The 23,933-nt window shown below is 38.6% G+C and overlaps 1 protein-coding gene across 2 annotated transcripts in view; it reads left to right on the forward strand.

Annotated features, from left to right (window-relative positions):
• The window catches only part of CNTNAP5 (contactin associated protein family member 5), a 488,740-nt gene that overhangs the window by 401,061 nt on the left and 63,746 nt on the right, over positions 1–23,933 (forward strand). For both annotated transcript variants that reach the window (XM_060774167.2, XM_060774159.2), the window contains exons 18-19: positions 7,581–7,820; positions 12,074–12,298. In XM_060774167.2, coding sequence (XP_060630150.2) covers positions 7,581–7,820; positions 12,074–12,298 — 465 coding nt within the window. The remainder of the gene's footprint in view (positions 1–7,580; positions 7,821–12,073; positions 12,299–23,933) is intronic.

Here is a 23,933-nt window from a genome sequence, read left to right on the forward strand (position 1 = left end):
AGGAGATGGAGGCTAAATGAAAATTTGATAAAGACACAAGAGGACATTAATAAATATAAGAAAAGATCACAAGAATTTTTTGAAACAAATGATACAAATGAAGTTAAGATACAATCGGTTTGGGATGCATATAAAGCTGTGATGAGAGGCCTACTAATTCAACATAATGCAATAAGAAATAAACTCAAAAATCAAAAAATATCCAAGGTGGAGAATGAGATTTATAAAAAAGAAACAGAATTAAAGAAGGACCCAAAAAAACAAGAACTTGTTAACGAACTGCTCCTTCTTAAGAAAGAAAAACACAGTCTGGAGATAGAAAAGATGGCAAAACATTTAAAATATCTTAAGCAAACCTCCTTTGAAAATGCTAATAAAATAGGACGATGGTTAGCAAGAAAACTGAGAAAAAATAAAAATAAATTAGGCATAAATAAAATCAATATTAATGGGCAGGTAATAACAAAAGAAGAAGAAATTTTGGCAGCATTTCAGAATTTCTACCAGAGACTGTTCAAAGAAGACAATGTGGATAAAGAAAAAATTATGAAATACCTAAACGACCAGAAATTGGAGAAAATTTCAGAAACACAGAGAGAAAAACTAAATAAACCAATTACTCAAACAGAAATTAAAAAGGCAATTAATAACTTGAAAAACAATAAAGCCCCAGGGCCGGATGGCTTTTCCGCCACCTATTATAAAACACTGCAAGAGGAAATCACACCTATTTTACATAAAATCATGAACAGAGTCCTTACTGACTGGGAAATCCCGGAATCATGGAAATCGGTGGACATCACAATGATTCATAAAGAAGGAACAGACATAGAAGAAATTAAAAACTACCGCCCCATAGCATTACTAAATACGGACTACAAAATTTTTGCGAGCATTATGGCAGATAGATTTAAAGAATTCTTAGCAGATTGGATTGGCGAGGACCAAAACGGCTTTTTACCAAGGAGAAATATTAAAGATAATGTCAGAGTAATTATTGACACCTTAGAATACTACGAATCCCATCACCAAAAAGAATTAGCGCTCCTAGCAGTTGACGCTGAGAAAGCGTTTGACAATATGAAGTGGGATTTTGTCAAACTGCTTTGTCAAGAATTAGATATGGGATTCCAGTTCCAAAATGCTCTTGAGACGATCTTGAATGATCAGAAAGCTAAATTATGGATTAATGGAACCAATACGGAAGAAATTAAGATAGAAAAAGGTATGAGGCAGGGATGTCCACTATCCCCCCTGATATTTATTTTTGCGCTAGAAATCCTGCTGAGAAATATTAGAGAAGACAAAACTGTGAGAGGACTAAAAATAGATAAACAAGAGTATAAAATTAGGGCCTATGCGGACGATTTGATAGCCATAATTGAGAACCCACGGGACAATATTGAAACATGGATTAATAAAGTGGAAAGGTTTGGGGAAGTGGCGGGTTTTAAATTAAACAAGACAAAAACAATGATGCTGACTAAAAACATGTCCTCAGATAAACAAAAAGACTTACAACACAAATCGGGAATCAAAATAGCAACCAAGATTAAATACCTAGGAGTATGGATAGCAGCAAGGAACCTCCACCTCCTGGAAAATAATTATTTAAGTAAGTGGAAAGAAATTAAAAAAGAACTGGAAAGTTGGGAAAGGTTAAATCTCTCCTTGTTAGGAAGGATAGCGGCAGTGAAGATGAACATACTACCTAGGATGTTATTTCTTTTTCAAAATCTACCCATAATTAGATGTTACAAATATTTTAAAATCTGGAGCAAAGATATCTCGAAATTTGTCTGGAAGAATAAACACCCAAGAATTAAATTCGTAACAATGATCACCCCAAAGAATAAAGGCGGTTTTGGACTTCCAGATTTGAAGCTATATTATGAAGCAGCCGCTCTAACTTGGATTAAGGACTGGACTACACTAACAAAACCTAAGATCTTAACTTTAGAAGGATTTGATCTGAGAAAAGGGTGGCATAACTACCTTTGGTATGAAGGCGCCCATAAGGAAAAAAACTTTGGGAACCACTTCGTCCGTTCAGCATTATTAAAGGTATGGACAAAATATAAAAATCATTTCTACCAGAAAACTCCTCTATGGGTATCACCTTTGGAGGCAAGACAAAGGAGATTACTGGGATGGTCTCATTGGCCGAAATATAGTGATATACTCTACAAAAAAAGGGATACATATGAACTAAAAAGACAAGAAGACATTACCCCCCACTTTAAAAATATATCATGGTTTCAATACGCACAAATTAAGGAATCATATAATATTGATAAGAAAAAAGACTTTGCCGACAAGGGAAACTTCTGGGATAAGATACAACAGTCAGAAAGAAAAATGATTACAAAAATTTACAATCAATTATTGGATTGGGCCACTGAAAAGGAGATAATAAAAGAATCAATGATTAATTGGGCTAGGAATATTGGAAGATCCATCACACTAAAGGAATGGGAAACAATATGGGAAAAAAGATTAAAATATACATATGCCACCGACTTACAAGAAAACTGGTTAAAAATGATGCATAGGTGGTATATGACTCCAAAAAAATTAGGCTTAATGTATAAACAATTGAACACAAATTGTTGGAAATGTAAAAATCACGAGGGATCCTTCTACCACATGTGGTGGTCTTGTGAAAAAGCCAAAAGTTATTGGAAAATGATCCACCAAGAATGCAAAAAAATATTGAAAATAGAACTCCCTTTTCAACCAGAACTGTACTTATTAGGGATGTTTGATACAGATCTCCTTAAAGACACAAATAAAGAAAAGCTCCTTACATTTTTTATTACTGCAGCCAGAATGGTATACGCCAAGATATGGAAGCAGGAAAATATACCGAAAAAAATAGACTGGATTGGAAAAATAAAGGATATTAAAGACATGGACGAATTAACATATTGGCTTAGGTATCATAAAGGCCAAGCAATAAATCTAACAGACTGGTCGGTTTTGCAAGAATATTTAGAGATTAAAGAAAATTTGATTTGAAGCAGCGAAAGAAGGAGAGTTAGAACTCCCATAATGATAGACCTCATACGAGGCATCTATAGATACTATGACTTATGATATATAGATTTTGTAAGAACAGAAGCTTAATGTTTAACACAAAGTAAGAAGAATGGAGGTCACGATAGGGTGTCGGGACTTTCGGGGGGGGGGGAATCTTTTTATTTGATGGGATTCTCCTTGTTTTTTGGGTTTTTTTTCCTTTTCTTCTTCTTTTTTTCTTTTCGATTTATATGCTTCTTGGATCTTTATTGCTATTTCTTTTATTGTATACTACTTGAAAATTTGAATAAAAAAAAAGAAAGAAAAAAAAACTCGAATTGAAATGTGTCCAATCAGACTTTTGTAAGTTGGAACACAATCTGAAACCAAGGCCCTGTTTGGAGGAGATGGGTTATCAATTTACACATATGGAGTTGTGCAGTATTTGTGAGGCACTACCTTATTAGTGTCCTGGACTCCAATGTTCATGACCATATTCATATACCATGTGTAACCATGTATTGCACAAATGATACCACATGTGCAGCTCCTTCAGCCTTGAACAGAATGGGGCAGTTTTGCATCAGACAAAAATGTCCACCTACTTTCTACAGAGGAACTTACACATGCATAAGAAAACAACAGGATTGTAGCCTGAATGCATTATTAAAGACATTAGAAGCTCATGGAGGAACCATTCATTCTGTAGCTCCAATAATTCTTTACTATTAAAAAACCACTATTCCATAATTTCTGGCCTACTACCACAGATCTCTTTGAATTGGAAAGTGTAAACCTAACACTTTATAATAGAATGGATGCCCTAAATTTAGTCCCTCCACAATATGCTAGATTACACCTACATGATGTGACTTAGGCAATACTGATCTCAAGAAAGTCATTCTAACACCTGGGAGTGGAACATGGAAAGATGAATATAATTAACTGTGGGTAGGCTGTGAGGAGCTCCTGGTGGTTAAAGCACTGAGTTGCTGTGGGTTAAAGCACTGAGCTGCTGAGCTTGTTGACCAAAAGGTCGCAGGTTCGACTCCAGGGAGCAGTGTGAGCTTCCACTGTCAGCCCCAAGTTCTGCCAACCTAGCAGTTCGAAAATATGCAAATTTGAGTAGATCAATAGGTACTGCTCCGGCAAGAAGGTAACGGTGCTCCATGCAGTCATGCCGGCCACATGATCTTGGAGGTGTCTACAGACAACGCTGGCTCTTCAGCTTAGAAATGGAGATGAGCACCACACCCCAGAGTCGGACACGACTGGACTTCATGTCAGGGGAAAACCTTTACCTTTACCTAGGCTGTGAGTCTTACTAAATCCATATTGCTGGTATTTCAGTTTACTTCAGATATTATAGAGACTTTCAAGACTACTCTTCTGCTGCTAATTTGGATTGTAGGAAACTATTCTAAAACTGCCAGACCTTTCAGACAAATATATTTGACCTCCAAAGCGAATTTTCATGCTATCTTTCAACTCATTGGCTTTCTTCCAGGAGATATGGTCACTTATATTGTCATGGTATGTTGATTTTCAAGTCAAGATATGTGCCTTTCATGCAAGGCTAATGGGACATTTGGTACCTGGAGGAGCAACAGCTGATAGACATAGCAGCAAAAAACCAAAGCAAACCAAGTTGTTGTCACTTCTGAAACAGAAAATCCCAGGGACAGCTTTCTCTATTTTTCTAGTGTAAATCACTAATACCAATAACTAATAGATGATTATGATACCACTCTACTTTCTAGTACTGTCAACACTAGAACTGAAGAACTATTCATCATCATTTGTTCTTTGAAAATAAAATGGGTTTCCCCAATATTCAAGAAATTAAAATAGGAAGATTGAAAGACAAGAATTTTGTGTATTTTTTAACCAGGAGTCACACATCCTAAGGTCTTTTTTAAAAAAAAGTATTCTGGAAAAAAAATTGCTTATTTTTTGTATTTTCTGAAAGAGAGAAGGAGCCATGTAGTAAAATAATGTGCATTGCCACTAAAAACATATTTTTTGCAAGATAACCACAGGCATTTCTGAAATTATTTATTATTTATTATTATATGCATTTCTATCTCCTCCTTCTCCCCCAAAGGGGGACTGGGTGGCCTCACATAAGCATTATGTGATGCTGTCAACATATAAACAACTAGGGTTACAATTAAAACAGTAAAAATCATTAAAACAAATTATACAGATACATTACCAAGTTCGTTAAACAATAAATTAAGATGCCAGTTAAAACCAACCTATAAGGACCTCTTGAAAAGAGACTTAACAACACTGAAATCCCATGAAGAAGTAAAACAAAACTTTACTAATATCACTTGGTTGCATTACTTACATATCAAAGAACATTATAATCAAGATAAGAAATTAGGATTTAATAAAAAAGAATTCTGGAGAAAAATCCTAAAAATTGAAAAAGAGTGTATAACAAAAATATATGATAAACTATTAGAGTGGTCCAGAGAGGGAGAAATAGTTAAAAAGTGCATGCTGAGATGGGTGGAGAATCTAAAGTCAATACCACTAGCAGATTGGGAACTAATGTGGAACAAAAAGCTAAATTACACATGTGCACCGGATTTAAAGGAAAATTGGCTTAAAATGTTCCACCGGTGGTATATCACACCAAAAAAATTAAACTTAATGTACAAAAATACTTATAAAAACTGTTGGAAATGTAATGACCATGAAGGAAGTTTCTATCACTTGTAGTGGACTTGTAGGGAAGCGCAGAAATATTGGAGATTAATCCACAAAGAATGCCAACAAATCTTTAAAAAAATCCCCCCAAAACCTGAATACTATGTATTAGGAATAATGGATATAGATATAAAACTAGACTTAAATGAAGACATCCTCTTTATGTTCATGACGACAGCTGCAAGGATTATTTGCGTGAAATTCTGGAAGCAGAGGGAAACACCAGATTTGAATCAGTGGCTGACCAAACTAAACGAAATAAAAGACATGGATAAGTTAACCTTTCTATTAAAGAGAAACTTGGATAATCCAATTAAATACACAAACTGGTCACAGTTTGAGGAATATGAAGAAAAGAGAAAAGAGAACAATGATTAAGAATAACAAACCAAGAATAGATACAATGGAAGGACAAAGTGAAAATATCCCTTTTATACTTTACACACACACACACACACACAAAGCTATATTTGCATTTCCATTACTACTATTGTGAAGATTGCAGTTGGAACAAATGTTAACCCACAAAGGATTAGATGGAAGTCATCTTGTTTATTTTCTTTTTCTTTTATTTTTTTCAATTACTCTTTTTAATTTTTTTGAACCTTTCCATTTTTTTTCTCCCAATTTTTCTTTGTATTTCTTTTTGGTACCCCCTTCCCTCTTTTCTGTTTCTTTTTTTCCTGCTTTCTATTGCCGAATTGTTTCCCCACTTTACATGGAACCTTGAATGCTTTTTCTTTCTCCATTATTCTAAATAAATAAAAATTTAAATCGAAGAAAAAATATGCCAGTTAAAACCAAGACAAGTCAGGTAAATCCAATGTCACATATGTCCTAACTTTCCTTCCAATTGTCGCTATCCACTTGATGAACGCCTGGTCCCAAAGCCAAGTCTTCAATTGTCTTCTAAAGGACAGGAGGGGGTGGCCATCTTGATGTCCTTAGGGAAGGAATTCCACAGACGGGAGGCCACTGCTGAGAAGGCCCTGTCCCTTGTCCCTACCAACCACGTTTGTGAGAGTGGTGGGATCAAAAGCAGGGCCTCCTTTGATGATCTTAAGCTTTGTGATGGTTCATAACAGGAGATATGTTCGGACAGTAATCTGGGCCAGAACCGTTTAGGGCTTTAAAGGTTAAAACCAGCACTTTGAATTGTGCTTGGAAGCTGATCGGCAGCCGGTGGAACTGGTGCAACAAAGGAGTAGTATGCTCCCTGTATGCCTCTCCAGTGAGCAGCCTGGCTGCACACCGTTGGACTAGTTGAAGTTTCTGAGAACTCTTCAAAGGCAGCCCCATGTATAAAGTGTTGCAGTAGTCTATTCAGGATATAACCAGAGCATGGCCAAGTCAGACTTCCCAAGGAATGGGCGCAGCTGGCACACAAGTTTTAATTGTGCAAAAGCTCTCCCAGCCACCGCCGAGTTCCAGGCTCAAGGATGAGTCCAGGATCACTCCCAAACTGTGAATTTGCATCTTCAGGGGGAGTCTAACGCCGTTTAACACAGGCTGTAACCCTATCCCCCATTCGACCTTTTGACTGACCTTTGTCTTGCCTGGATTAAGTTGTGTAAATACCAGCTGAAAACTGTATGGTAGTATTCATTTCCACCTTCAATACAGAGGAAACTGGAAAAAAATATTTGTCTTTGAATGTGAGACTGAAACAGTTGAAGATTTACATCCCTAGGTCAGGTTCCCTTAGTTCAAGTGCCCTTGTGTATTTATATAGCCTTACTTCACAGCTATCTTTTCACTGCCCATATTGAAAAAAAAACTTAAATAGGTTTGGTAAAGGTTTTAAGTTTACATATTTTATTCTTCTTTCAAACTCTTTCATACAGGAACAACTGCTTCCAGACAGAGAGGTTTTGTGGGTTGTATTCGCTCCCTTCATCTCAATGGTCAGAAACTAGACATTGAAGAGAGGGCTAAAGTGACTCCTGGAGTCAAACCCGGATGCCCTGGACACTGCAGTAGCTATGGCAACCTTTGCCACAATGGAGGAAAGTGTGTGGAAAAGTTTAATGGCTACTTATGTGATTGCACCAATTCACCATATGAAGGACCATTCTGCAGAGAAGGTATAGTGAAAGAGAGTATTATTATACTCCATCCCCAAAGTCCAAGTTCATCAAAATTCCTTATATGTAGAAATTGAAAAGAAGCTATTAATGTAGTGTGGGTAAGTGTTGATTTTTAATGTCACTTTTCAATGATTAAAACCTCTCAGCAAATTTTGTATAATTAGAAATTTAGTCAGATTGTTTAGTTTTTGGAATAGTTAAATAGAGCCCATTCTATATCAGGTAGCTCAAGAATGCATGACAACCACTGAAAGTGCTCACTGAAAGTTGAGATGTGGTAGAGGAGCAAATGTGAAAAAAAATGAATAAGGTATTTGCCTTTGCCATCAGCATATTAAATTTCTTCAAATTCCTATAATGTGTACAAAGATGTGCTGGGAAGTGGGAACATTTCTCAACTAAGCAGAGCTCTGGAAGCTCACAACATATAGCTTTGAAACTAGGTATTTGTTGGGCCATTAGCTTTTTTACCAATATGTAAAATATTCAGAATCATTATCAATAATTTCAATCAATTTCAGTATGCTCAATCATCACCAAAATATCTATGCCAGACCTGCACAACCTGTTGTCCTCCAGCTATTTTGGCCTTCAACATCAAGAAGCTCTAGCCAGCTTGTCCAATGGCCAGGAATTTTGGATGTTGGAGGTCAAAAGAGCTGGAGAGCTTCAGGTTGTGCAGGCATGATCTATGCTAACACCAAGCCAAGATGCTACCTCCTTCTCCATTGCATCATTCACCTCAGTACATCTAATGAAGAGGAAATACCATCTTGTTCTGGAGTAACCATTGAACTATTTGCCAACACTGGCAACTAGATCGGATCCTTCATTGCACCTGAGGGCAACAGGACAATTTGGAGAGGAAGGGATGCAGGACTGGTTGTGAAGAGTACAGAGTTCTTAGATATACAAAGGACCCAAAGCTCAGGAAGCAGCATCTAGGGGCTAACTTCTGCCTCATTTTGCCTAAAGGGTAAGTTGGTCCTTCTCTGCCATCAAGACATGTGATAAGAAATGGTGGCACCCAGTCTGTTAAATATTTCCACAAGCTTCCCCTCTTAGCATTACAATTATTGGCATGGGTTCTCCTCCCCCAAGCAGGCTTTGCAGCACTTTTAAGCTATGCTTAGATTGTATCAGTGTTTCAGCATTTAAACCCTTAATTGTTTTTCTTTAAGAAGAAAATAAAAAAGGAAGAAGAGAAAATCCCATTTTCCTTCTGTATCCAAATTTGTAGCATTGCAGGGGATGAGACAATGAAAACTATGGATACCTAGAACTTTACTGTGTTGATGTTCCCTTGGTCATTTTGCCTGGTTTTCCCCCTTTGGATGCCAACACTATCTTTCTAGATGCTGAACTGAAAGGTTTTTAAAGGTTACTGCAAAGATAGACATTTAGAGACTGAATGAAATTCTTATTTGGAGGCTACAATCCTGACTTTTCCCCTCCCATTATAGCTACACCCTGATTCCAACATACCTGTTACTCAGTCTTGGATGGCAGGGAGATAGGATAAGTAAGCCAAGCTATTTCCACTTCTACTTCTAATGGTGAGCTGCTATACCCCTACAAAACTGTTAAGCTTCCCCTTTGCCTGAAGACACTAAGTTAATGTTCTCTCCAATTTCTTTGCCAAAAAAGCATGGAAACTTTTGAGAAGTTCTTTGTGCACAACTCCAGAAATGATAGAGGTAATACATAAATACATGCACTCAACACATGATATTTAATGAGGAGAGTTTGCTCCTTGCGTCATGCAGCTTCCTCAGATGCCTAGCAACATGTAGGACAATAAATAATTTAATTCCTGAATCCCAAAGTAGATAAGAGAAACTTCACAGTCTGCTTCAATCAGCCTAGAATTTCAGACCTAGGTCACACATGAATTATTTGGGATGCTCAACATTCTATATTTCATTGAACTCGAGGCATCAGCAGAATATTCCATCAAGCTCTAATTATTTGCTAGGCTCAAATAGGACAACTCTATGAGTTGAAGATTTCATCTTATCATTCACCTTGGGAGCAGCCTAAGAAATCAATATTCAGTACTCACATAATTGTGATATAGAGAGGAGACTGGAAAATGGCTTTTAGGTGGCTGAAAACAATGGTTTTTGTAGCTGTTTGCCAACAAATGTTGCCTATACAGAAAAAGAGAGAGAAGAGAAGACATGTTTTAGATGAAAAGGTATTTGGAGAAATGTTCAAATAATTCCTATAATCTCCTTCTATTTTAAAATCAGAACAAAATATGTACTCTTGAATACACCCAGGCAGGTTTAACCATGAATTTTAAATTCATGTCCTGTGTTTTGATCTTTGTTCTGTGTATTTCAATATGTATATAAATACATTTTGATACGTGTGTTTTATAAAATGTTTACCATGATGTGTTTTAACTAATTTGTAACCTGCCTTGAGCCATGAGGAGAGGCAGGTAAGAAATAATAATAATAATAATAATAATAATAATAATAATAATAATAATAATAAGGACCTTGTGCCACAAATACCATCTGCCTGCGACAAAGAACTGGTGGGATCACAAGCCAGAAAAAGTTACAGAGAATGAACACGCCAAACTCCTCTGGGATTTCAGGATTCAGACAGACAGAGTTTTGGAGCATAATACTCCTGACCTCACAATCGTGTTAAAAAACAAAGTATAGATCATTGATGCCACAATCCCTTGTGACAGCAGAATTGCAGAGAAACAACTGGAAAAGCTGACATGATATGAGGATTTAAAAATCAAACTCCAAAGATTCTGGCACAAACCAGTAAAGGTGGTCACCCAGTGGTGATCGGCACACTGGGTGCAGTGCCTAAAGACCTTGGCCTGTACTTAAACACAATCGGCGCTGGCAAAATTACCATCTGCCAGCTGCAGAAGGCCACCTTACTGGAATCTGCATGCATTATTTGCCGATACATTACACAGTCCTAGACACTTGGGAAGTGTCCGATGTGTGATCCAATTCAACAGCTAGCAGAGTGGCTGCTGTGGACTCATCTTGTTGTGTTTCAAATAATAATAATAATAATAATAATAATAATAATAATAATAATATAGATACCATGCATATAAACATCAAACAGGAATATATCTCTGGTAAACTACCAGTGCCCTACTAAAATCTGTGGAGTTAAAGTAGTTGAAAGTCCATCTGATAAAATACACAAATCTAGTTGGAAAGGGGGACTTGAGAAGCTTACTTCTGTGTCTGTGAGAGAGAGAGACAAAGAGGGACTGGCTTCTTTGAGTTTTGTGCTAAGCCTCATTGATATTTCCATTCAGAAATCAATCCAAAATAATTTTCATGGTAAGATTCAGTTTGTGAATTATTTTCTTAATTGTTCGCAATGACTGGTACGCCCTAATTTGGATTTCAAAGTGGGAGTCCTTAGCTAGAGAGGGCTACATAAAGTTCATGCCTGTTGTTTCTTGTACAGTTGCCAATAAATACTTTATGTAACCTTTAAATATTTGAAAATGTTGCTGTGAATTCTCTGTCATCAAAGAGTAAAGCCCTTAGGTAATATATTCATAAGCTTTCACAGAAAAGCACCACCACCTGAGGTTTTGTCTTTGTTCAAAAACCCACCTGTCCATTTTGTTCGGTGTGATTCCTAATGAATCTATGTGATCTACAATCAGTGATTCTGATTCCTACATTCCCAGCATCTCTCTCCTCTAACATTTAGCCAGACCAATTTCCTGCCCATCAAGTCTTATGGAGCAGCATTAAAACAACCCAGGAGCATATTGTATTAAAGAGAAAATTGACTGTTATGTCAAGCCACATGGCAAAGCATGGTTTCTTGCCATAATTGCAGCTTTCTTGTGTTTAGTTTAGTTTTAAAACCGACAAACCCCATTCAATGAAAAGTTCTACCCAAACAGTGAAGCTTGGTACTGTCTCCTACAACTTGGTATATATTGTGCTCTTGCTAAGCTGTAGTGATTCTTTTGTGGACAAATAGTGTACATGCAGTATGTATGTGTATACATGTGCACATATGCAGTCACATTAAGTAAAGTCCTGTTGAATCTGAAGCTTCAAATCTCAACTTCTCTAGAGATTTATATTTTGAGTGTGGCTATTTTCCGACACTTGCATTTTAATTATTTGTCTTCCTTTGGGGACTCCCAAAGTGTCTGGTTGACCACTGAGGAAAAGAGATTAATAGAGGACAACATAATTTTTTTATGCTTACTTACCTTTTCTTTTCATTCTTAGAGATTTCTGCACTTTTTGAAGTTGGTACTTCCATCACCTATGTTATCCAGGAACCGTATCCTGTAACCAAAAATGCAAGTTCTACATCTTCTGCTATTTACGCAGACACCTTTAACTCCAAGGAAAATATTGCCTTTACTTTCCTGACAGCACATGCGCCAAGCCTCCTCTTCTATATCAATGCCTCTTCTCATGACTACTTGGCTGTTATTCTGTCTAAGAATGGTAAGTACAGATGCAAAACTCACAGTTACATAACAATGATGCTGTACTGGAATTTCTTAAGAAAACAATAGGGGTATGCCTGGATCAGTTTGGACCGAAAGTGATTTGTAAAATTTGATGATTTGTTTGCTAAATCCTCCAAAACAGAAGCCGGGGGGGGGGGGGAGGGGGGAGCAGGGAGCTGGAAAGCCAACTGAAAGAAACCAAGAGAACAGGATTTTTCAGCTACTGGAGATGATGGAGTTAACTGCGGTACACCTGAGACAGGGGTCTGCCATGAGGGCTCCCGGAGGTGACGGGGTTAACTGCAGTATCCCCAACAGCACTGCCCATTTCTTCTGGAAAACTTCTGGTAACTCATTTTCTCAGCAGCACTTGTGTGGGGCGGGCATTGAAAAGCCTCTGATCTCCTCTCAAAGCATGATGAGCGTTTAAGTTTCTCTCTCTCTCTCTCTCTCTCTCTATGTTTCTCAGCCAATAAAAGCCCTGGTTGTGTCCATGTTCTGATTGGCTGAGAATGGACACAACCAGTGACTTCAATTCCCAGAACCCTCTCTTGTGGTTTGTCTTATTTTACAAAACAGTAAACACTTTCAATAATTCTAAAAAATGGATAGATTGGTGAATTGTCCTGAAACTTGGCAGGTCTGCAGTTGCAAATGGGGTATAAAACCAAGGTAGGTTTCATGCAGATAGGCATTAAAATGACTTAAGGGCTTAAGGGCTGAATCTTTGCTGAAGAAAAATGGCACACTCCCCCCACCCAATTCAAGCAATTTCCAGGTAAACAGAATAAGGGGTTATCCAAAAACGGAATTGAAAATTGTATAGTTTTGTGCTAAATTGCACAAGCCTATATTACTGAACACAAGAGAGATATGTTTCTCAGCTGTTACAAGGGCTGCCATGAATCATTATAAAATTTAATTATTTGATTGAACTGTTTTCCAATCCTTGCCTTGGCATTCAGCACCTTGTGTACATGACATTCTTAAAATCACCATATTGTTGAAATGGATAGGTGTGAGGAAACATGATCCCATTTGCAACCTGCTAGTGTGTCCCTGTTAGTTCTGCTGGACCTCTCAGCGGCCTTCGATACCGTCGACCACGGTATCCTTCTGAGACACCTCGCGGGAATGGGCCTTGGTGGCACTGCTCTGCAGTGGCTCAGGTCCTTCCTAGAGGATCGTACTCAGAAGGTGTTGCTGGGGGACAACTGCTCTACTTCACAACCATTGACTTGTGGGGTTCCGCAGGGCTCAATATTGTCCCCCATGTTATTTAACATCTACATGAAGCCGTTGGGAGAGATCATCCGGAGTTTCGGGGTGCGGTGTTATCTGTACGCAGATGACGTCCAACTCTGTCACTGCTTCCCACCTACTACTAAGGAGGCTGTTCAGGTCCTGAACCGTTGCTTGGCCGCTGTATCGGACTGGATGAGGGCGAACAAATTGAAATTGAATCCAGATAAGACAGAGGCACTCCTGGTCAGTCGAAAGGCCGAACAGGGTATAGGGTTACAGCCTGTGTTGGACGGGGTTACACTCCCCCTGAAGACACAGGTTCGCAGCTTGGGTGTGATCCTGGACTCTTCGCTAAGCTTGGAACCCCAGGTTTCGGCGGTGTCCAGGGGAGCATTTGCACAATTCAAACTCGTGCGCCAGCTGCGCCCGTACCTTGGGAAGTCGGATTTGGCCACGGTGGTCCACGCTCTGGTTACATCCCGGATTGATTACTGCAACACGCTCTACGTGGGGTTGCCCTTGAAGACTGCCCGGAAGCTCCAGATGGTCCAGCGCTCGGCAGCCAGGTTGCTAACGGGAGCGGCACTCAGGGAGCACACCACTCCTCTGCTGAGCCAGCTCCACTGGCTGCCAATCCGCTACCGGGCACAATTCAAGGTGCTGGCTTTAGCCTATAAAGCCCTAAACGGTTCTGGCCCCGCTTACCTCTCCGAACGCATCTCCACCTATGAACCGACTAGAACATTAAGATCATCTGGGGAGGCCCTGCTCTCGATCCCGCCTGCGTCACAGGCGCGCTTGGCGGGGACGAGAGACAGGGCCTTCTCAGTGGTGGCCCCTCGGCTATGGAATGCCTTGCCGGCAGACATCAGACAGGCACCTTCGTTGCTGACGTTTCGGAGAATGGTCAAGACCTGGCTTTACGAACAAGCATTTGGCTAAGCAATGCAACTAATTAAGGAAGTCGGTAAATGGAACATAGGAACGGCACAACGACTATGAGAACGGATCTGATTTCAATTGAGACGCTATATATGTTGTTTGTTGATTTGTCCTGTCTGATTGTTAATTGTTGTGGATCAACGTCGCCGATCCTGTTGTTGTACTGTCGTGTTTTAATTGCACTGTAAACCGCATTGAGTCGCCTGCTAAGGGCTGAAAAATGCGGTATAAAAATGAAGCAAATAAATAAAATAAATAAATAAACCTGCAATTTATCTGATAGAAATCTGGTTGTTGCACATGGCAGGCAGTTTGGGTTCATTCTATGAAATTATGATGTAGTGGAATTCAGTGAGACCTTGCGATATGCAGTATTTTAAAAATGTCTGAATGAATGTCACAAGGGCCGGAGGTTTAGCACAGCTGGTAAATCACCAGCAACTATAAGATTTGTCAACCAAAAGGTTGCAAGTTCGAAGCCCTGGGTCAGCTTGAGCTGCTGACTGTCAGCCCTGCTCACTGTTTACCTAAGCAGTCAAAAACAGTTTTAGCTGTACTTTAGAGAAATTAGGTACTGCTAAAAGTGGGAGAGATGTTTTACGATGCCATAAAGAAAGATCAGAAAATGCTTGGTGACCAAAAGGAAGGAGAAAGTTCTGGTGGCTCTTCATCATAGAGGATGGAGCTACAACACCCACTGTGGCTGGACTGGAGCCATGACACCAAAATAGCTGGACACTTGAGTCAAAACAACACCTCTTTTCTCTTCTGTCTGTCTGTGTATTGTCTTTACAAAATGGCATTGAATTTTTGCCGTGTATGTGTATTGTGATCTGCCTTGAGTCCCCTTTGGGGTTAGAAGGGCAGAATATAAATAAAGTATTATTATTATTATTATTATTATTATTATTATTATTATTATTATTATAATTTATTATTGCCTCTTTAACCTTGCTTCACATTCCTGTCTAGATGGCATTATTTTTCCTTTGCTTTTCCTTCACTGTTGCCTATTCTACAATTAGTAGGTGTAGACTGATCTAGGTCCCTTTAATTTTGTAGTGTTTTTTGGTTTTCTGCCCAATGATACTGATTTATTGTAGGAAACCCCAAGAACTGTTTTGAATTTACATTGAATTTGGACAGGTGTGCTTATCCAGGTTCACGCCCAAAAACTTTATTATTTCATCCTGTGGATAATATATTTAACACCTGGTACTAGAAAGTTCTGTGTTGATTTCATTTAAGTAACAAAGAATTATTCATTTTTCTATTTTTGCAATGAGTCTACAGAAGTTGCATCCATTGTAGAGGTGAAATTAAACAATGATGGTTGCCATTTCATCTTTTAATGAGTGAAGCAATTATTTTTCTTAGTTGTTTGGAATTGTGAAACATGCCAATGTTAATGTCCTACATACAGATTTCAAACAAAATGTTGTCATTGTAAACTAGATGATAATTAATATTTTGCTAGTGTATATGGACAGTTAAAATAGACATGAGGATTCCAAGGAATTAGGAAAGCCTCTTTATTTAACAGACAAATAGTTTCAGACCCTGATCAGTTTCACATTTACAGAAAAAGGGTTTTGAGTAGAGACCCTACAGAGAAAGTATGTCAGCTTCATCCCTTCAAAATGTGCAAAAGTTTTTTCCTCTACTTCCAACTTTATTCAGAACAGCCTAAATAACCATCCACAGTTTCTGTGAAACAACATTAGAGAGAAAATAATGAGACTTAAAGAGCTCCAAAGTACAAGTTTCATACCAGCTAAACAACACTGTTCATGCTGAACATGGACAATACAATCCTGTGTTTAACTCTTCAGGAGGAAGTCCCATTGGATTTAATAGGAACCACTGTTAGGTAACCATGCACGGAATTACAGCCAGAAATGGAAGATTACAGACATCAGTAATTTCTGTGGGAATTTCATTTTTCTCTATTCTTTTTGTTTAAATTTCAGATTGGGATGTGTGTGTGTCTGTGTGTGTGTATATGATTTCCATTCCAGAGTGTCCTTCGGTATATGACTGCTCAGCTTCAGCAGCACCATAACGTGACTCAAGCCATGTTAAGTCCATGAAAAATTCCACTTCAGTTAATATTGCAATTAATAATGGTTCATGTTACTAATATTTGAATTGTGCTAACACAGTCATAGGCAAAGTTCTTGTTGCTACAACTCTTCCCTATTCTCCTGTCCTCTGCCATTTCTCACCCACATCAGGATATTAACACAGATGTTTCCTTTTTCCTGATTATTCTTTAGTTTGGAAGGTATTAACACAGGCCAATAAAAAGTTTTGGGTGTCTTGGTTTTTAGGCCTGTTCCTGGGGTTATTTGGGGCAATGATTCAGAAAATTGCATTGGATATAGACCACATCAGCTCTACTTTCTTAGACATGGTTGTAATGATTTTCTATGGGTGAGCAAATGGAGATTGGTAGATAACATATGTTCAGTATCTCAAAAAATAGACCCAATAGGAGACAAAACCTGTCATTTACTGGGGGTAAATGACAGTGATAGCTGCAATACACCTTTTTTTTTGTATCCAAAGCAACCATGTATTGAGACATGTAAGGGATGGTGGATCTTTCGAGCAAAGTAATCAAATTGGCTAGGCAGAAGCTGAACAACTGCCAGTTCCATGCTAATTGACTCACACAAGGTCTAGAAGAAAAAAAGAAAACCTAGTTCCATTTATAAAACACATGAAAGCAGCATTTCTTACAAATACTTATGCATAGGCAAATGTAGGTGCATCTTCTTGAGAAAATAATTAAGAGTGAGTATTACATAGTATCAGAAAAACTGCAACATCTTATGGAAAAACTCTTAAACACATGATTTTATGGAGAAGAGAGAGATAAGACGCTTAGGTTCAGGAAGTTAAAACTAATAAACAGAAGTCACTATGACATAGATTGGGCTTAACCTATAGAAAAGGCAGTCAAAATAGTAATTAGGGATTATATGCACTCAGAGTTTGCTCATTCTAACACAATGAAATCTGGAAATTTCTGAATCACCCACATGACTTAACCACATGAAATAAATTAATTAGAGCATGGCATGGTTTGGAGGAAAGACTACTGACAACTTGCATGTCAGTAATTTCACTGTACATGCGGATTTTATTTATGAGCTTGCGTAAGCCAGGCAAGGCTTTCTCTCAGTAATTGGGTCATTTGAACAGAAAAATTCAACATATTCAGCCTATGCTGCAAATATTCAATTCAGCTTGTCTTTCGGAAAAAGGAGACCTCTTTCAAAGTCACTTTTAGTGGAACTACCATGGTAGAAGTTGCATTGTCAACATTTCTTGCCCAAAATGTCTGTCATTTCCTTGTGCCTTTATGTATTTTATCTGTGCATCATTTTTTTTAAAGTCTCAAACTGAAGTTATTTAAATTAAGAGTATTCTTTTGATGCTCCACTTTCCCCTAATGCTGTCAGTTTATGCTTGCTGCTATAACAGAAAGGAAACTCTGAATAGTAATATTCATAGCAGTGGTAAAGGTGATAATGAAAGATATTACTAGTTCATCTGAGATATTTGCAGAAGATTGCAGTGTGCTATGGCATCTATATATTTTGTCCTCATTCTTTGCCTAAGGAGAAATGGAAAAACACAGTTAGAGGCAGAGCAGCTTTAGGTTGCTGACATTTTAAAATGTTCAGGGTTTCATGAAGGCATTTTCAGCTGAAAGAAGAGCTAGTTAACACTTAGTGGTGATCTAGCCTTATTATTAGCTCTATGGATAACATACCCATAGCACAGCCCCATGTAATATAAATGATTTAAGGATTATTGTGGTGCAGTTTTGATTCAGATGTTATAGTTCTCTGTTTTTCTTTGATTGTATTGTATGTGTGCACAAAAATGCACAAGAGTGTTCACAGTTATTGGAAACAAAACAGGAAGGGGGGCTGTAGTTGCCCTCTGTTGTAAAAGACTGATAGTCTGTTGTAAAAGACTGATTGTTAGGGCATCTAACAATCTCATCTTTCTCAGGAAAAACTGGTATGACCAATGTCAGTTAATCTTTTGAGTGTTTTAATCTGGACCGGGTTCTGGCGCAACTGGCTGGGAGTCAGCTGCATTAAAACCACTACCGACCGAGAGGTCATGAGTTTGAAGCCAGCCCAGGTCAGAGTGAGCTTCTGGCCATTTGTCTAGCTTGCTGTTGACCTTTGCAGCTTGAAAGCAGTTGTATCTGTAAAGTAGGAAATGTAGGTACTGCTTATGCAGGGAGGCTAATTTAACTAATTTATGACACCATAAAAAAAACTCTCCAGCAGCGTGCAAAAGAATGAGGAAGTACTCCATTGTCACAAGTGGATGGTGAAGCAACAGCTCCCCCAGTAGCCAGAATTCAAAAAGATACCTCATGAAGCTGGAAAGTTAAACAGCCTCTGTGTCTCTGTCTATATATGTTGTGTGTCTATGGTATTGAATGTTTGCCATGTTTGTGTGCATTGTGGTCCGCCCTGAGTCCCCTGCAAGGTGAGAAGGGCAGTATATAAATACTGCAAATAAAGAAATAAAGAAATAAAATTTAAAAATGGGCTACTCAAGCTGCAGAACGTTATTTCCCAAATATGTTCAGCACCTTGGATGGGACCTCTTAAAGTGTAGTTTGATCTGAAAGCAGATTTGCTGTCACATTGTCAGTTGTAGCCCCCAAGCCACAATTGATCTCTATTCATCATCTCTTTATGATAACAGGGGAGGAAGACAGTATTTTCTCATTCATATCTCAAACTCTAATTTAGATGCAGTTCAGGCTATGTCAACCTAAGTGTAATTTCCACAATAAGATGTAGCTATTAGTAAAGTAAAGGAGATATTCAATCAATATTCTAATGGAAAAAGTAATCGGACTGCTGAAAACCCATAGGGAATAGAAGAACATGTTCTTGTTTACAAGTAGAATCGACAAAAGTGAATAGGATTGCACATGCCCCCCTCATTTTTCAGGAAGATGGTGGTGATGGAAGAGAGACAGCAACAGGATAAAACTTTGTCTGATGATCTACTCAGTAGCAATAAAGCATCAAGAACATTTTTCCTTTGCCTCCATTGTGTCTTCATTGTCTCTGACCTGCAGACCTGTTTCAAACAGCTTGGACCATTTGCACATAAGGTCAACAGGGAAAAATGCAGACCACTGAATAACCCACTGAGAAGAATTTACCTAGCACTTTGCAGATCAGATTGACTGTCTCTGTTTCTGACACGGGCATTGTACTTGATGCAAATCTAGTGGAGATAACCTTGGCTGCTGCTTGTATAGTGAAATGGATACTTTTCATGAGGGCACATTTTGAGATAGGAAAAAAGGGATATTCACTGCCATGAACTTGACAGATTGGCTCATTCCTAAGCAAAAGCATTTTGCGCACATTGACTTTTGGCATGTAAGGAGCAGGAACTGGCTATGAATTAACTCTGCTTATTCCTGTCAGCAGCAACACACTGCTTAACAATGTTCAAGGACTGCTGCTAATGTTAAAAACATCTGAGAATTTGACATGAGAAGCTGTGAAAAACATGCAGAACCTAGAGCTAGGGAACATGTGCTTCACAATTCAGCAGTCTCTCTAATCATAGTAGTTAGCATTCTGAATTCTAAGTATGCAAGCTGGATGTGAAGAGGCCAAGCCACAGTCAAGGACCCTGCTTGGCAGATATCTTGATCTGCTGTACAGATAATAAAGGACTTGAGAGGTGCCTTCTTCATTAGCTGGATTCATGGAGACCTTTTTTTAACAAATCATTGAGGGCACTGCAGGTTAGATAAGAGCCAGCAGATGCAGAAGAGACCCAGAGTCAGCAGCCAAGAGATTCTGATTGGATTACTGAGAGAAGTGAAGGCCGTTTGAGCCATTTATAACTCATCTGCATGCTGCATCTTGGCAGCCCAGTGCTCTCCACATCTGCCATCTGGAATAAAACCCAGTTAACAATGATCTTCAGCAGGGAAGGCTCTCTACCACTTTATTAGCTGCAGGCAGAAGAGGACAGGCAGAACAAGATCCCTTCCCCCTTCTACATTTGCATCCTCAGTAGCAGATTAGATATGGCAGGTCGTTTGTCTTCATGCTACTACTGTTTCTCTAAAGGCCTGCTTTTGGCCAGCGTTTAGAAGAGATTTGTTGAAATCATGCCGAAGTGCCTCTCTGGGGTGCTTGCTCTGTTTTGTGAAAAGTTAAGGAATAGCTGAAAGGGAGAAGAGACTACTTTCTTACAGTGTTGCAGTATCCAGATTGTATGCTTCATTGTTACTATATTTTTAATGCATGTAAGGAGTTATTTTGTGTGACTTGATTGTGGTTCATCTTATCATAATGTCACCTTTACGTTGCCCCTCCATAATTGGGGCCATATTTGTCAACGTTCACTGTGGAAATAAAGTACCACCGCTTTTTTGCTTTTTTCTTTTTTTTACTACTAAATCCTTTCAAGACTGTGCTACTTCCACAGCACCCTGCACAATGAGGACATATCTTAATTAACTGCTTCTTTTATTGTGTTCTTTTTACAGTCAAACTGACTAAGCATGGATTAGCAACCCTGTTTTCATACATTATCATTCTATGGGCAACCTGAATATGAACAATAATTAAGAATGCTAACCCATTCATTTTTTTAAAAAAAAAACTTTGAATTTGAGTTCTTAAAAGAATGAGACACATACAGCATCAGTAAACAGTATGGGTAAAGAAAACAATACAGTGGCAGCTGTATTTTACCAGCTGAGTGGTAAAAGTGCTTTAAGTGTTGGTCCAAACTTTAAAGAGCCATCTATGGCACTGAACTCTATCCCCCAAATGAATTCAGTACTTTAAAAAGCTCCTTTCAATTTCATACTAGAACCTGGAGCAGATTTGTCACCTCACTGACTTGAAAAACACCAGCTGCCAATAAATTCAAAAGACTAGACATGGAGATAGAACATTTGAAGTATCCTTTCTAGATAAGAATCTTAGCAGCTACATATTAGTTGGAGACTTTAGCAGACCAATACTGACTTGCTCTGGGCTTTTGTTCTCTTCACTCTAGCTGTTAATAGTCATATATTCTAACAACAATCACATGAGTTTCTAGCAATTCAGTATTATATGGATGTAGTCCATTCTCTCACTATAAAGCGGGGCCAGTTTCCAGTCCCTTCCAACCTCATCCATTCCTATTCTAACAGTGATACCTTAGAACACTATTTCTAAGGCTATCTGATGTGGGGAAATTAGAGAGGATCTTTTCACAATTTGCAGGGGACTTATGTTATATTTGTGGCCATTGATTATAATTCTTTCTTTCTGTCCTTCCTGGCAACTCTCCAGGAGCTGGCAGCTGATGTCATGTGGACCAGAACTGGCCCATAGATCACCAGTTTGAGTAGCACAGCTTAAAAGCTTCCCACCTCTGTAGGTCAGTTTCCATTTCAGTAATAGAATATACATACAACTAGTCCCTTTCCCACCTTTTTGACTTAAAAAAGGTTCACCTAAACATAAATCTTTTTCCCACTTACCTTGGCCTCCCCATCATAAAAACATTAGCCTAAATCCATTCATTAGTTCAATCTAGAGTAGACTCTTGGAAGAAATACTTGATAAGTCACTACAATTCAATGCCTTTTGTTTCAACAGGCCCCTTCTATTTGGAACTAAAAACTGAATTTATGTCATAATATTATTTCCAATCACATCCTGGGGCTGGGAACATAAAATAAAAAGAAAAGCCTTCAGCTACCCCCAAAATAACATTAATATAGATCCTAGACAAACCTCTTTGAGGAGATTCAACAGATGGAGGAGCAACGCTTTGTCTTTTAGCCACCTGCCTGATTCATTTAGTAGAGTACTTAATGAGGGAGGGTTTTTTAAATTATGATCTTAGGTTATGGTCAAGTAAATATGGGAGGAGATGTTGCTTCAGGATAGTTGTCTCTGCACTGTTAATAGCTTTGAGGATATATATTTTTAAAGCATTGTGAGCTGATTTCAGAAATGGCCTGGTAACTGGTGCAAAATGCAAAGCACTGGCATCATGTGTTCATATAAACTTTGCAAGTTAACTGTCTGACTGCCCTGTTTTGCACAAACTGAACATTGTAGGTTTTCATGCATAACCTCATGCATAATACATTTCAGTGTTCTAAACAGATGCTCAATAGAGTATGATTAACTGATGCAAGAGTGTCTCTGTCTAGGTGCAATCTTAGGGCCCTTCCACACAAGACCTATAGCTCAGGATCCGATCCCAGGTTTTCTGTTTATCCCAGATTGTCTAGCAGTGCAGACTCATAAAATACAGTTTAAAGCAGAAAAACTGAGATCAGATCCTGGTATACAGGGCCCATAGTTTGAGTTGGGCCTGGAAGGGCCCATAGTTTGATTTCATAAAAGGTAAACAATTGATATCACCTGTAGTTTCAGCTGATAAAAGGTAAACAGTTGATATCAGCCGTACTTCATTGTTTTGGAAACTCTTTCTTTGAATGGACACTTTTATTATATACTAGCTTGGGTACCCAGCAATGCCCAGGTAATTTGAAAAGGGCATGTTTTGTTTTGGGATGTTTGGTAATATCAGTTTCGTAATTTGTAATGCTATTTATTAGAAAAAAGCCAGTCTTTCTTTTTGTGATGTATGAATGTTCCCATTAGAAAATGCATAAGGATATGGGTGAACTCCAACTTCCAAAATCATGGGCCAATCACCCCCAAACCCTGCCTGTATTCACACTAGGCCATGTTGGGTCTCTGGTCCAAGTTTAGTCCAGATCCAATGTTGGCAGAATTCAGTGCTCTTTGGGGGCCCTTCCACACAGCCCTATATCCCAGAATATTGAGACAGAAAATTCCATATTATCTGGACCCAGATAACTCATTTCAAAGCAGATATTATGGGATTTTCTGCCTTGATATTCTGGGATATAGGGTTGTGTGGAAGGGCCCTGAATGTGGGTAAACTATAACTCCCAAAAATCCAGGTTGATTCCCCCCAGACCTCTGCAGTATTTTCAGTTGGTCATAGTTTTCAGTTCTCTGCGCCACATCTGGTACAGTTGGTGGTGGTCACAGTAGCTCTGGATGCAAGTGAACTACAATTCCTGAAAATATCTCCCTCCCCCAAACCTTTCCAGTATATTTAGTTGGTCAGGGGGCTTCTCTGCGCCAAGTTGAGTCCAGGTTGGTCATTCATAGGGGTCTCAGTGATCTGTTGAAGTTGGATCCAAAGCAGGTGAAAGTACTGCAAATCCCATCATCCATGGTACATCCATGGTCTAGAAGGCAGAATGGGGTTGGATGGGGAGGGGCATTAAAGTAGCAACTGGAGGCTACCCCTCCCCCTTTTTTCCTCAGAGTATCATTTCCACAAATTGGGTAAACATATAATTTTAAACCTGAGAACAATGAATG

The sequence above is a fragment of the Anolis sagrei genome, chromosome 1 (assembly GCF_037176765.1).
Source record: "Anolis sagrei isolate rAnoSag1 chromosome 1, rAnoSag1.mat, whole genome shotgun sequence".
Classification (NCBI taxonomy): Eukaryota; Metazoa; Chordata; class Lepidosauria; order Squamata; family Dactyloidae; genus Anolis; species Anolis sagrei.